Source organism: Salarias fasciatus, chromosome 11 (genome assembly GCF_902148845.1).
Source record: "Salarias fasciatus chromosome 11, fSalaFa1.1, whole genome shotgun sequence".
Lineage (NCBI taxonomy): Eukaryota > Metazoa > Chordata > Actinopteri > Blenniiformes > Blenniidae > Salarias > Salarias fasciatus.
This window is the reverse complement of record NC_043755.1, coordinates 20,916,483-20,930,145: the sequence shown is the minus strand read 5'-3', so window position 1 is coordinate 20,930,145 and position 13,663 is coordinate 20,916,483. Positions and strand designations below refer to the sequence as shown.

General features: G+C 45.8%; 1 protein-coding gene across 1 annotated transcript in view; it reads right to left on the bottom strand.

The window, feature by feature from the left end:
• Positions 1-5,360: 5,360 nt before the first annotated feature.
• LOC115396298 (zinc finger protein 516-like) overlaps positions 5,361-13,663 on the bottom strand; it is a 46,871-nt gene continuing 38,568 nt past the window's right edge. The window contains 1 exon segment of the mRNA XM_030102100.1: positions 5,361-8,758. Within this exon segment, the coding sequence (XP_029957960.1) occupies positions 8,547-8,758 (212 nt within the window). The 3' untranslated portion in view covers positions 5,361-8,546.

The window sequence follows — 13,663 nt, the reverse complement described above, 5'->3', positions numbered from 1 at the left end:
TGACTAGAATGTATGTTAACATCCCCCCCCCCCCCCCCCCGGCCCCCCCTCCTCCTCTGATATCTGTCTCTGGATATAGACTTTAGTTTGGAGGAGCAGCAGATAGTTGAAGTAAATAGTCGTCGGGGCAGCGATGTGAAGAAGGGTTCATTGTCGGGTTCGCTTAGGAGCCTGGCGAGTTTTCAACGCAGGTGCTCCGTATCTGTCAGCCGCCTCAAATCCGGGCGAGAGAATCAAGGCAGCGAACAACGCAGCATTTTAAGAGCGAGTCGAGCCAAACGCCACACATACACACACATACCCTCACACACACACACACACACACACATAACAAACCAAAAAAAAAACAAAAAACATGTCATGTAATTCAGTGCGATGGATAGATTAACCTCAGTGCACCGCAGAGGCCTCTGCATTCTTGTCCACATTGTTCTAATGGCAGCCCACGGTCTTTGGGAATATCCTGCCTTTTCTCCCCTCCCTCTCTCTCTCTCTCTCTCTCTCTCTCTCTCTCTCTCTCTCTCCCTCCCTCTCTCTCTCATCTCTTTCTTTCCTCTGTGGCTACAGTTGACTGTGGGAGAGTAAATAACATTTGATATGCATAAACAGCCCCTTCCTATTCATTACTGTCAGAGCGTTGGAGTGCAGGAGGCGGAGGTCAGCATGTGAAGGTCCTCCTCAGGCAGGAGAAACGCCTGTGGTAGCTGTCACTCCTCCACCCTCCTAACCACAGCGCCCCCCCCCCCCCCCCCCCTCCTCCTCCGCCTCCCCCGCACCCCCCCTCCCCTCCCCTCACTCCCCCTATTAGCACAGGCTCCAGGTCATAACCTTTCCGTGGCATTTTGCGATTCCACAACCCTTTGATTAGTGCAATATTTACATATTTCACAGTGGAGAGGGCGTTCTTGTGTCGCAGACACTTGAAGTGTTGTAAATGTGTTTGGCCTTTTGGCTGGGCGATGCGGAGGAGTCGGACTCTCCGGTGGTAGCTGTAGTCAAGGCTGCCGCGCTCGTACACGCCGCGCCGCGTTTTTAAGTGTATTTACCCGACGACCGACGAGCGGGCCGCTCGGTCTGTGATGTGGCCTCGCCGCCGTCCTCCGTTCAGCCGCCATTAGAGAGAGAGAGCGCTCCCTGCTGGCAGATGGGGATCAGACCTGCACAGATACACAGAGGATAGCGTCCCAGAATCTGAGTCTGCGTTTAGTCTTTTTTCAGTCGTGAAAATCAAAGTGCAGGATGTGTGCTGATTCCTGGCGTTGGTTCGACCACACGGCGGCGCCACCGCAGGGGAGCTGGAAACTTTGGGCAGGAAATAAAAAAGCAGAGTTAAGACAAATGTTATTTTTTCACCTTATGAAGTAGAATTTTCCTGAACATACAGTGAAATACAAACATATATTGAGTAAACATCAGAAATTTGGCATCGTAACTTAAATTTAACTGTCACATTGAGCAGATATTTATCTATTTTGTCGGACTTTGGCGGCATCGGGGAGGTTTTCATGTCTGCCCGTTGAGGTATTTCTATACTAATGTGTACTAAAATTAAAAAAAAAAACCTGACATCTTAGATATCCAGCAACATTATTCTCTCCTGTCGCACAACTTTCTGTCACTCGTGTATAAATCTTGTGCTAAAGAGAAAAAAACACACGATCCGGAGGGACGGATGACAATCAAGAAGATGAAATCAACACTAACTCCACTGATGAGTCAACGGATGAATTGATTATTAAAACATTTGAATTTTTTCTCCATATTCCAATTCAGAAGTTGGATAAAGTGACGCTGAGGATGGATGAAGGAGTGTTCAAACGGTGGCCCGTGGGCCGGCAATGGGCCAGTGTTTATTTCCTGCTGGCAGTGGAAGCTTTACCAAGGTGACTTCGACTTATAAAGGTACTTCTTCACATGTACCTTCACACAAACGACCTGTGTATTTGGAGTTTCAAATCATGTTTATGCCAACAAATATTTAAAAGACTGCATCCTCGTGACTCTAAATTCTCACTAAAACAAGGCTGATTGATGAAAAGTTCATCAAAAAATGAGAATTTTATTACATCCTATATGTTGGCTTAACAGTAATGTAATAATTTTGGTCTTTTTCAGCATAGTAACCTGCTAATAGAGCAATAAGTTATTTGATCTATTATAAATTTGTTATTGAAATAGCTTTATCAAAGCCCCTCAGATGTTATACCTGAAGCCAACAATGTAATAATAAATAAAAGCAGCATTTTTGCAGGTTTTTTCCAGGGAGTTTCATAAAATAGTCATTGGAAATGTGGCTGTCATCACTTTTATTCAGTGAGGATCTGTATTCTGCCACAGTCTCAATAGTAAAACATCTGTTTGACTCAGACGGATTCTCCGCCGCTCAGATCAGCCGAGTATCAGATGTTAAGGTGTGTTGATGGATAACAGTCCGTCTCTGCTGCACTCCAGCAGCACTGAATAAAGGTTATTGCAGAAAAAGCTTTCTGAGCGTCGCTTTATGAGGTGTGTGAAGTCGCGAGCATCAAAAGGATGCTGCAGGAAGCTTTCCCTTTCTCCTCCGCAGCATTGTGTCCGCATGCTTTCCGTGTTTCCATCGGAGTCCAAAGGTTTTCGGCTCGCCATCTCACCTCAGAAAACGCCTTATGAAAGTCATTAAAACTGGCACACAGAGTGATATCCACCACAAATGTCAATCCAATAATCCTGTCTCAAAGACCTTTACCAGTTTGATCTGAGTTAAAGCCAAACAGATAAGCTATAAAGATGTTATGAAGAAAAATACAAGGAGAATCCTGACTGCGGCGGCGTGCCGCCCCCCCCCCCCTGTGGTTATACCTGTGTCAAGGTAAAGACTTCCAACAGGAACAGCAGCTTCTCTCATGACGGCTGGAGATGTGAGGTGAAAAAAAAAGAACATTATTCGGCGTTCTGCGGCACACCTATCCATCAGACGCGAGTCGGCCTGACGTTGGGAGTATTTTCCACCCCAGTCAGTCAGTCAGTCAGTCAGTCAGTCAGTCAGCCGGCGTCTCGGCGCCGTGACAGAAAGCAGAGATGTCAGCGAACAGGTTTTTCCGGGAGCTCAGGGCCGTCACGTCTGCCTCGCCGGTGACTGATGAGGTTGGGAAGAGTGACGGGCGGCTGCAGTCTCCGCTCCGCCCGCGGGCCCGCCTGGCATTACCGCTGCGTGCCATGTTCTCAGAGGGAACCCGTCACTCAGCCGTCACTCAGGCCGACAGACAGATGGCGCGCGTCGACGGCGAGCATGAAAGAGACTGGCAGAGCGGCGGCGGCTCGTCCCTGGGTGGTCCCTCCTGGTTGGAGGCGGCGGGTTTCTCATCCAGCCCGGCCACACGTGGACATCAAGGCGCCGACGGCGCCGGGCATCAAAGTCCGGATCCATCAAACGTGTCAGGGAAGCTATGAAAGGCAGCAGCGGGCGGCGTGGCTCGGGTCTGATCTGTTTTCACCTCGTCTCATCAGTCAGGACCGCCTCCACCTCCTCCTGCAGGTGATGAGCTGCTGTTAGAGACACAACCCTCTGTTCAGCGACACTCAGCACCTCCCGGTTATCAGCGGTGAGTTTCAGGTTCTGTACGTTTTACAGGAGATGAGCGAGAAATGACAACACGAGTGAGTTTTTAAATATCTATTATGCTGTTGACGAAATGTTCTTTTCAATTGACTCTTCCACTAAACTCCTGTTTACTGGAGGAGACTTTCTTTTCCTGAAATCCAGCTTGACTTTGCATAGACACACACACACACTCATTAAGCAGTAAGAGCAGAGTATTGAGGACCTGAAGCATTGATCTGACAGGAAACCAGTTTTTAAGGTTCTGCTCCGGTTCAAATTCATCAGCTTGTTGAGGGTGCTTTGCTTTAAAAGTCCCCTCCAGTTTCATTTTAAGGGCGAGCGACCAAAAGACAGGAAAATATCATAAAACAACAATAAGACATTCTCTTAAAAGTCGACTGACATTAGAATTCTTCAGTTTCCTGCTTTTTGCGTCCGTATGGCGCTCAAAGGGATGTGGCGCCGCAGTTTTATTCTTTTATTCTCTTTTATTCTTTGGTCCTATTCTTTTTCTCATATTCACTGTGATGAGGGGACAGAGAGAGAGAGAAGTTTTCTCCCTGAAATCCCCTGAAATCTCCGGTTTTTGAGACGTTGAAGCAGGAAGGACTCGGAGCTCCACCGATGGTCGTCTTCCTCCACTCCAGTGGTCAACGTCACCTCACCCGGACACATGATCCAAATCTCATAGAAAGCATTTAAAATGGATAAAAAATGAATTGTTAAAAAGCGAAAAAAGCTAAATTGTGTGAAATATTGTGAATGGGAAAAGTTTTCGGTTGCTATGCTGCTGGGATAAAACAACATGATGGGTTTAATGCTTTTGTTTCCCAGAGATGATCCGCCTCTTTAGTCACTGATCTGTCTAATAAGAATTGATTTTGGTGAAAAAATGACTCCGACCATCGGTTTAGGGAGTTAGGTACAGTTAGATTGTCTCACATTGAACTTGGTGCGTTCAGGTTCCCTTGGAATTCCGAGATGTTTTTATTTTTGCGGAGCTGGTAATCCTCATTCAAACTTGAAACAGCCTCAGAAACAACTTCCAGACTAAGTAAACTAAAGTTTTAAAGTAATTTTATAGCATTTAGGAAGTTGTTTTTCTGCGTGCAGCTCCGACTTGATTCTTTAAAGGGAAGTTACAACAATGATGAGTGGAGGATTTCAACACTTGTTGAAAATACATAAAGACCTCCTTTTTCTTCACTTCTGTGACTCTTCAGTCAGCATTCAAACAGAACTGAATAATCTTTATGTGGAACAACAATGATGAAAATGGAATTGTGCTGTTTGTATGGCTGAGAGGTCAAACTTCAGAACTGAAATTTACAAGGTTTTTATTTAGCTTTAAAAACTATCTCCATTTTTAACATGGCTGCACTGCTTTATGCTGTTTTATAGCATTTGAGAGCTCTTTTTCTTTGTCTTCCTATTTCAGTAAGTTGTACGGTGTTTCGGTGAAAATGCTTCGTTTCAGCATTTTATTGACAGAAAACTTTCACATTTACACGTTAATGTTGTGAAAATCATGTCCGTCTCCATGGAAATAGAAGGAAAGTGTGTTTTTTTTTTTTTTTAATTACCATACCGTATTTAATCAGTATGAGTGCTGATGGCCCTCGCAGGCCCCGGGGCCTTATATTTGACACCCTTACTGCAAAGTAACTGTGGCAGAAAAAGGAAGCATGAGACGCAGAAGCATCTGAGCTGGGTTTGTTAAACCCCGTCAATATTGCGGCTCTTTGCGCAGAGACCAAAAAACAAAAAAAGCAGTAAATGGTTTTCATCTTAATGTGAAGCAGATCAGAAACAAACACGCCGGAGGCAGATGAAACAGCGCCAACAGGTGCTATTTTGTGTGTCTTTATTGTGGACATGACATTACATCTGTTTGAAATGATGTACAAAAAAAAAGTGTAACAGAACTGAGAATGGCTCAGACGAGGTAGAGCTTTCACATCGGCTTGCTGGCTTGAAGAAGAAAAAGAAAAGAGAAGAAGAACTACACAGTAGAAAAACAAAAACAGCCCAGAGAAAAGAAATCAGATTAAAACAAACACTCCTGTCTGCCTCCGTCCTCTCATCCTTTTTTTTTTTTTTTTTGAAGTGATAATAAATACAGATATCAACCAAAATACATTTGGAATAATAAAGTCTTCTAAAAGTAAATTAATCATGAAGTTCATAACAAAAAACAAAAAAAAACAAAAAAAAAAAACACAAATAATACAACTTAAAGAGATGAAAACTCAACCGAAGAAGAGAAGAAGAAGAAGAAGAAGAAGAAGACCCGCCAGCCCCTCGGGGAGGACAGCCACCACCAGCTACTCAACAAACCCTACAGCTTAGCAAAGACTAAAAAACACACTCTTAAAAAAAGAAAAAGCACTAAAGAAGCTGTGCCGTCACAGGACGAATCGTTCCAATCTATATCATCACTCTAACGAAAACAAAACCAAAATAAACCGATTATTACATCGAAGTGTGTCAGCCGGCACCATGAGAAGACATTCCGACAGAAACCTCGGCTGGAGCCGGACAAACAGGAGGATGGTTAAAGCACTAACCTAGTCTAAGTGCACTAGTAATGCCATTTGGTTTCTACCGCTGTAGATAAAGGGTTTGGTAAGAGTGGGTTACAGATATACACTTTATGTTACAGACACTCACTCCTGCTTCATAGTCTCTGTTTCTCTAAGTCACACTTCGGAGTAGAAATTCATAACTGAGGAGTTAATCTTAAAGGGAATTCTGTACAACATTGGTATTAGTACTACACTACCTCAAAGGCTAGAAGAATCCGTTTCAAGTATTTTTCACTACCCACACCTTCTGTACACACACACACACACACGCGCACGTGTGTGTGTGTGTGTGTGTATAAGTAGGCATAATTAAGCACAGTCCTGCATGTTTTACCCAACAAACCGACTGGTGGAGCAACCAGAGTCGATGGAAAGTACAGTACTCTGAAAAACTGGTGGGAATTTCATCTGCTCTGTGTCTTCCGTCCATCCGTCCGTCCGTCCGTCCGTCCGTCCGCCTCGTCCAGCCCGACTCGGCTTTTTCTTCATTTTGGTAACAAGTATAAGGGGCTCCAAGCAAACAAAGCTAACAGTCGGAGGTAGAAGCAAGTCCACGACGCGTCTACAGAGATTTAGACAACCACAAAGAAAATGCCTAAAAACACACACTCTCTCTCTCTCTCTCTCTCTCTCTCTCTCACACACACACACACTGGGTGTTAAGGCCGTGACAGCTAAACAGGCTTCAGAAAGTCTCCAACCTCATCTGTGTGTTTATCCCTGATCCCTCTGAGAGTCTGACCTCCTGACACTCTCTTTATCCTACCCAGAATGCAAATCTCCACATCGCCATTCAAGGACCTGGACTGATGGATCATTAGTCCGGGTAGACGTTCTAAAGGGACTCAAATCGGCTCTGCATTGACGCTCAATGCGTCTCCTGTTGCTGATGGAGGGTTGGATTTCCCCGGCTCGCAGTCTTCCGTTCAGAGTTTGTGACATTTGTGCAAAAACGTGGAGAATTGTATCAAAAATCAGTCGGCCAGGAGTTTGAAAGTCTAAATGTCCGTCTCATTTCATTAAACTTGACACACACACACTCATTGGGTCGAGGATCAATGTGACTGACGGGTTTTGGATGGACCAGAACTTCTCCAAGTCCTCCAACGATTTGATGGAGTTCAGTCCGATTTGGCACCAGTGTCCACTCAGAGAACAAAGAACGGTCGGGTTCACTGGAGTCTGCTGCCGCAGACACAATCACGAGTTGGTATTTCTGCTCAGGCCGGGGTTAAGCTGAAGGAGCAACGTTCAGTCTGGTCAGAAAAACAGTTATCTGAAGTGATTTTAACCAACAGGAGCTCAGAGGAGCTCTTGATTTCTTTTAAAGTCTTCTGAGCGAAAATAGCGAGTATTTGGATTTCAATCATTATTTGTTTGCTTTATTTTCTGTGATTTATTTGCTGAGCTCCTTCAAAGGCTGTGTTTGGTTGGTGATGACCAGGAAGTGGCGGCAGGAGTTTAAACTTTAAACAGGACGCGGTCTGGACCGGGCCGGAGTGGGAAACACTCGAACATGACTGAGTCATGAAAGGAAAACCTCACTCAGTCCCTTCCTCTTAAATGGACAATAACTGAGCGGCCATAAAACCGGTACGCTCATTTATACTGGCTATTAAAAACGCACACTTTTTTTTTCTTTTAATGAGCACTAAAGCAGAAACCCCCATTAGCGTTGTTCCTCTCTCTATCCCTCCTCCCTCCTCCTCCTCCTCCTCCTCTTCCTCACAGCCACCCGGTGGTCACTGCACTCCCACCGCTGCACCTCGGAGTCAAGGGAAGTCAGTTTAACACACTCCAGCTTGAAACACACACACACACACACATTCACACACACACAGACACACAGGCAGAAGAGAAGATGCAAGTTTTCTATGGACGCGCCAGCCGTCTGCTGACGGACGTCTCTTTCTTGCTTGTTGTTGGTGTCCTGAGGAATGCACAAACTTGCACAATAAAGCTAAAAAAAAAAAAAATTAAAAAAAATTAAGGATTAAGGGGGGAAACTACAGCAGCCATGCATCGCCGCAGTCTTTGATTAAAATGCATGTTCACTTATTGTTTTCTCGACTTCTTAAGGTAAAGCTTGCACTCGGCAGCTTCACTTCTGGGTACCTCCAAAATGGCAGCAAGAGGCGAGGTGAATTTTCAGGGCTTCCATGTTTTTTTTTTTTTTTTAAAAAAAGAAGTATCACTGGTGATCTCTCTTCTTTTTTCCTCATGTCCGCATCAGACCCTCGCGACGCTTTAATAAAAGTCCGTACGGTGAAAAATAAACTTCCCAAAACTACAAGAACTGTTGAAAGAGTGGGGAGGGAGACGCTGGGAGGCGGGAGGTTTCGGGGCTTCGATCCGGACGAGGCGCGGCTCCGTCAGTGTTATCAGTCACGGGGGTCTCCGGGTGTCACTGTGGATGTGGTGGGGGGGTGACTGGCCGCCGGTCCTCCTCCCGCTCCCCGCTCCTCCAGGCTCCTGCCGTCCGGGTACTGGCTGTTGTCAAAAGGCATATGGTGGACGCTCTGGACGTGCGTCTTTAGGTTCCCTTTCTGAGAGGCTCGGTATGGGCAGAGCTGGCAGCAGAATGGCCTTTCCCCTGGAGAACACACACACACACACACACACACACACACACACACACACGCAAAGGTTAGCAGGAGGCTCCACACACACATCCATTATGAAAATACAGGGAGATTTAAAAGCCCACAGATGAGGTTTTTGTTGCGACGGGAATAGAAGCAGGAAGGAAACGCAGACGAACAGAAAGCGAGACACGTGACGGCGCGCAGCGAGAAGCCGGGAGACGCTCTGCAGGTCAGCAGCTCAAGATTTCCACCTGATTTCACTTCAAAAGTTCTGAATCCTGACCCAGATGGAGGATCTCCTCCACCTCCGTCCCCTGTCTGAGCAGTCCTACTTTTACCTCCTTATACTTCTCTCAATCACACACACACACACACACACACACACACATATACACACTCTCTTCTAATTAGACTGACCTACAATGGCACAGACACCTCTGCAGAAAATAAAATAAATAAATAAATTAAAAAAAAAAAAATAAGCCACACACACCTGAGCAAAACAAATGAGAGTGCCATTTAATTGCACCTAATTATCATTTTGATAAATGGAAGAATATCAAAGCGGCAAAACAAATGACTCCCCGTGCCCCTCCCCGCACCCTTCTCCCCGAAGAAGAAACGGGGAAATATAGCTGTTATCATACATCATCAGAAAGCAACAGAGAGAGAAGAAATAGAGGGGAAGGAAGGGGGGAGCGAGGGAGGAAGAAAGAGATAAAAACAACAAAAAAAGGTCTAATTAATCACGCAGGGGGGGGAAAAAAAACACACCTCAACACACACACATACACACACAAACGAAACAGCTGGAAAGACGGCGAGGGCGAGACGTGAGAGGAAAGCGAGAACCTCCACGACATCGTCCTGCGAGGGAAACGTGGCTGACGGGCCCGCCGCACTACATTATGCTAAAGGTTATCGTCACCGTAAAGCAGCGTCAACACTACATCTAATTGGACCCCTCCGCAGCGCCGCTCCCATCATTCATACAGTGCGGTAAATCCGAGTGTGTGCGTGCGTGTGTGTGTGTGTGTGTGTGTGAGATTAATTAAGACGGAGGCGCAGCGTGTGGATGGCAGCTCCCTCCGAACGTCAAAGCAGAGCAGATTTAGATCCAACTTCCCATCAATCCCTGTTCCTCAAGTCTGAGAACACTGAGGCTGACGTCTAGGTTTGTTACAGGTGTGTGTGTGTTTGTGTGTGTGTGTGTTTACCTACACTGCAGTAACTTAAAAGTTGGCCTCTAATTCTCGCTTTGATAAAGTAAAGTCCCTCCCCCAACTGTAAAGTAGCGGCGATAACCTTCAACACTCACATAATGTTTGATTTGAGCTTTTAGTTTAATCTGAAAAACGGTTCAAGGCTCTCACTTCCAAATAAAACATATATTCAGTCTTTCACTAAATACTTTTTTTACTACTGTCTACGACTACTTTTTTATCATGTGTTCAAAAGCAAATCTCGGAGCAGGGAGCAGTGAATTCGCTCCAAATGTGAGCAGAACGGTGAAAGCATGAGCAGAAGCGCAGCCTACGGATGTTTGAGCGGCTGAACCGAGCCATGAATCAACCCGTCACGTTACCTCCAGCCTCCCGACGCTCGGCGCTGAGAGCTAAAACCTACTTTTGACTTCTGATGAAGTTTGATATGTTCACCAGGAGCCGCTGAAGAGATACAGTAAATTCTACCAAGGAAAGCCAGTGTTTCCCTGCAGGGCAGGGAGGATAGTTTAAAGTGATGGTTTACAGGCCGCAGCTCATATAATCCGCCCATTAGAGAAATTCACAACCACCTGAAATGATGTCTTTTACCTGCTGGCTGGACTGACAAGCTATTATCACAAGATCCACTTCTACAGAACTTCAGAAAGTAATAAATATGGTGTGAACAGACAGCGCCATGGTCGTTAAAAATTAAACTTAAAGTCTTCAGATAACACATATATATATATATGTATCAGGGATCATGTTTACCAGAACTTTACCATAAATTCTGCTCAATTTTGACAGTTTTCTCAACAAACCTCAACAAAAAAGCCCAATGTTTTATTTGAAATTTTTACAATTTGCTTGGCGGACTGGTTTAGACCCTCTTGCGGGCCGGTTTGGACCTACGGGCCTTATGTTTGACACCCCTAACCCTAACCCTAAAAAAACAATATTTTCAAGTTAAACTATGGAAATAAATGTCACATAATCCTAAAATAGAGCTGCTTGGCTTCACATTAGCAGCTTCCCTGATTTAATTGAGTGTCTTTTTAACTGGAGAGGGGTTCAGCCTGATATTAATGCTCACAGAAAGCATTCCATTAGCCAACAAAGGCAAGACGGCGACAGAAATACTCAAATGAATAATCATCAGGTTTATTTCCAGCGACTAGTTTGAGTGTTAGACACTGGCAGCAGACATCATTTCAACCACCTTTCTTGATTTTAACAAGTTCAAAAACGAGCTCTGAAGTAGCCACGGGTTAAATTTCATTATTTTTCTGAAGTGAAGAGATAAAAACACGTCTGACGAGGGAAACGCTCGCATATCAAACCCATCCTCAGAATACAATCACGAAGGAAGAAGTCAGTAACAATCTGAAGCTTATCAGAGTGAAGCGGGACGTGCACGTTGGTGTCAGGAGTGATCCTGCAGCATGGGAGGAATGCCAGGCGAACAAAAGGAAGCGACAAAAAAATAAATAAATAAATAAAAAAATCATACAGAGATGGGCATCACTGTGTAAACACACACACACACACGAAGACACACACGTGCAGAGGTGAGACAGAGTCAATCAGAAACATGCAGAAGCGATGAGGGAGCCCGGTGATTAGCCATTGTGCCACATACTTGTCTGGGAGCTTCAGAAGCGGTGGTGGTGTGAGCGTCAGTACCTCTGTGGAGTCCGTTAAAATCAAACCCAACTGTGGGGGGAGAAGGAGGAGGACGAGGGGGGAGGAGGGGGAGGAGGAGGAGGAGGAGGAGGAGGAGGGCATTTGGTTAAACGCTCTACCAGATCCACACAAGCATTTGTTGTTTTTTTTTATTTATTTGTTTGTTTTAATGTCTCTCTTCCACCACCACCCGCACACAACAGCACCAGCACCCTGGTTAATAGAGGCGAGCTGGCAGTGACGATGAGGAGGAGGAGGAGGAGGAGGAGGATGGCAATGATGATGATGATGATGATGATGATGGAACCTGGTGGAGGCGAGTCCTTTGATTTAATATGACGCATGTTAATGGAGGCCTCGGGGTGGCTGGCCTTTTCTGCACGTGCACGTCCGTGCTGACGACGACCGCCGGTGACAACATTAATTACAGCCAGAGCCGGTGTTTACAGAGGCTGCGCGTGGCAGCACTGACTGCGTCTGTGTCTGTGTGTGTGTGAGTGTGTGTGTGTGTGTGTGTGTGTGTGTGTGTGTGTGTGTGTGTGTGTGTGTGTGTGTTTACAGCGGGGCTGGGGGGTGGGTGGGGGTGGTGGAGCTGGAGCGCTGCATCACTTACCATTTGGCCTCTGTCACTTAGAATCACTGGCTGTGCCACATATCATTCACACTCTCAATAAAGAAGCTACTTATCTCACTGTCTACCGCCATCACCGCCAGGCCCGACTGATGGACGTGACAGGACGGGAGGAGGAGGAGGAGGAGGAGGAGGAGGAGGAGGAGGAGGAGGAGCAGGCAGCCGGGAAGAGGAATACAAGGGAGAGAGTAGAGAAACCGAGAAACGGCAGCGCGGAGGAAGGAGAGGTGATATGCAGCAGGATCAGAGAGAGGTCAGAGGTCAGGGGAGGGAGAAGGGCTGAAGAAGCCAGGATGTCTGAATCGGGCCGTTCAACGAGTGGCACCGGGATGCATGCAAATGGACTGGGGAGGTTTGGCGTGGACAAATGCTGTTCTGCTTCATTAGAATGCACAATTCCATCTCTCTAATTGACATGTGATTAATAATGTATACAATTTGTCACAGGTCAGTATCCGGAGCAAATCACGTCTCCGTTTAAAAAATAGAGACAGCTGCCCGGCCCAGGGCGGGGAAGGACTCACAGACCGCCTGTCACACTCAGCCCAACAAAAAAGATCTGCTCTGATTTATTTGGGTGGTGTGTGGGGACGTGGCGGACGCACACCGAGGCAGACCATGAAATATTGTTGGGAATGTGATAACCCCCCCCCACACACACACACACACACAGCCAAACTACACACACACACACACACTCTTGCATATATTTTCTACATCTCATGTCGGGGTTTGTGTGGATGGAGCTGCGAGGGGTCTGACGTCTGTGCGCAGAAAAACGTTTACACCTCCATTAGCCAGCAGTTCTCCTCTACAACAGGGTCTCCGACCCGGGGTCAGGCTGCAGGGCCCCACGCTTTGCCTCATCTGAGGTTAACAAAAGTACATTTGCACATGTCGAATAAAAGTACACAGACTCCAGAGTGGGAGTATGCTCCTGACTTTCTTACAGGCAATCTGGGATTAAAGTCTCATCTAAAATCAACAATGATGATAATAATAATATTAAAGCAATCAGAGCAGCTTTGGTATCGCTAGAAATCCAAATTCAGGTATTTCATGATTTCAGAAGTGAAAAAAATGTGAATGGACTCATCCCTGATGACAACAGTAATCAACATGTGGTTATCTATTCTGTAGCTGTTCATCTCCAAATATTTCAGGTCCTGCTGCACAACAGTTCAACAAGCGAAAACGCCTCATTTACACATTTTCGCTTCAGAAAATTTTCACGTGTACATGACAATGTTTGAAACTGACGTCTACAGAGGCACAAACACTGGAAATGATGTGGTTGCTGTAGGTTCACATGGAAGCAGAAAACAAAACGGTACTGCATTTGTGGAAAAAAACACTGCGCTTTCGTTTTAAATGTCGTGTAAATGGGGGAAATC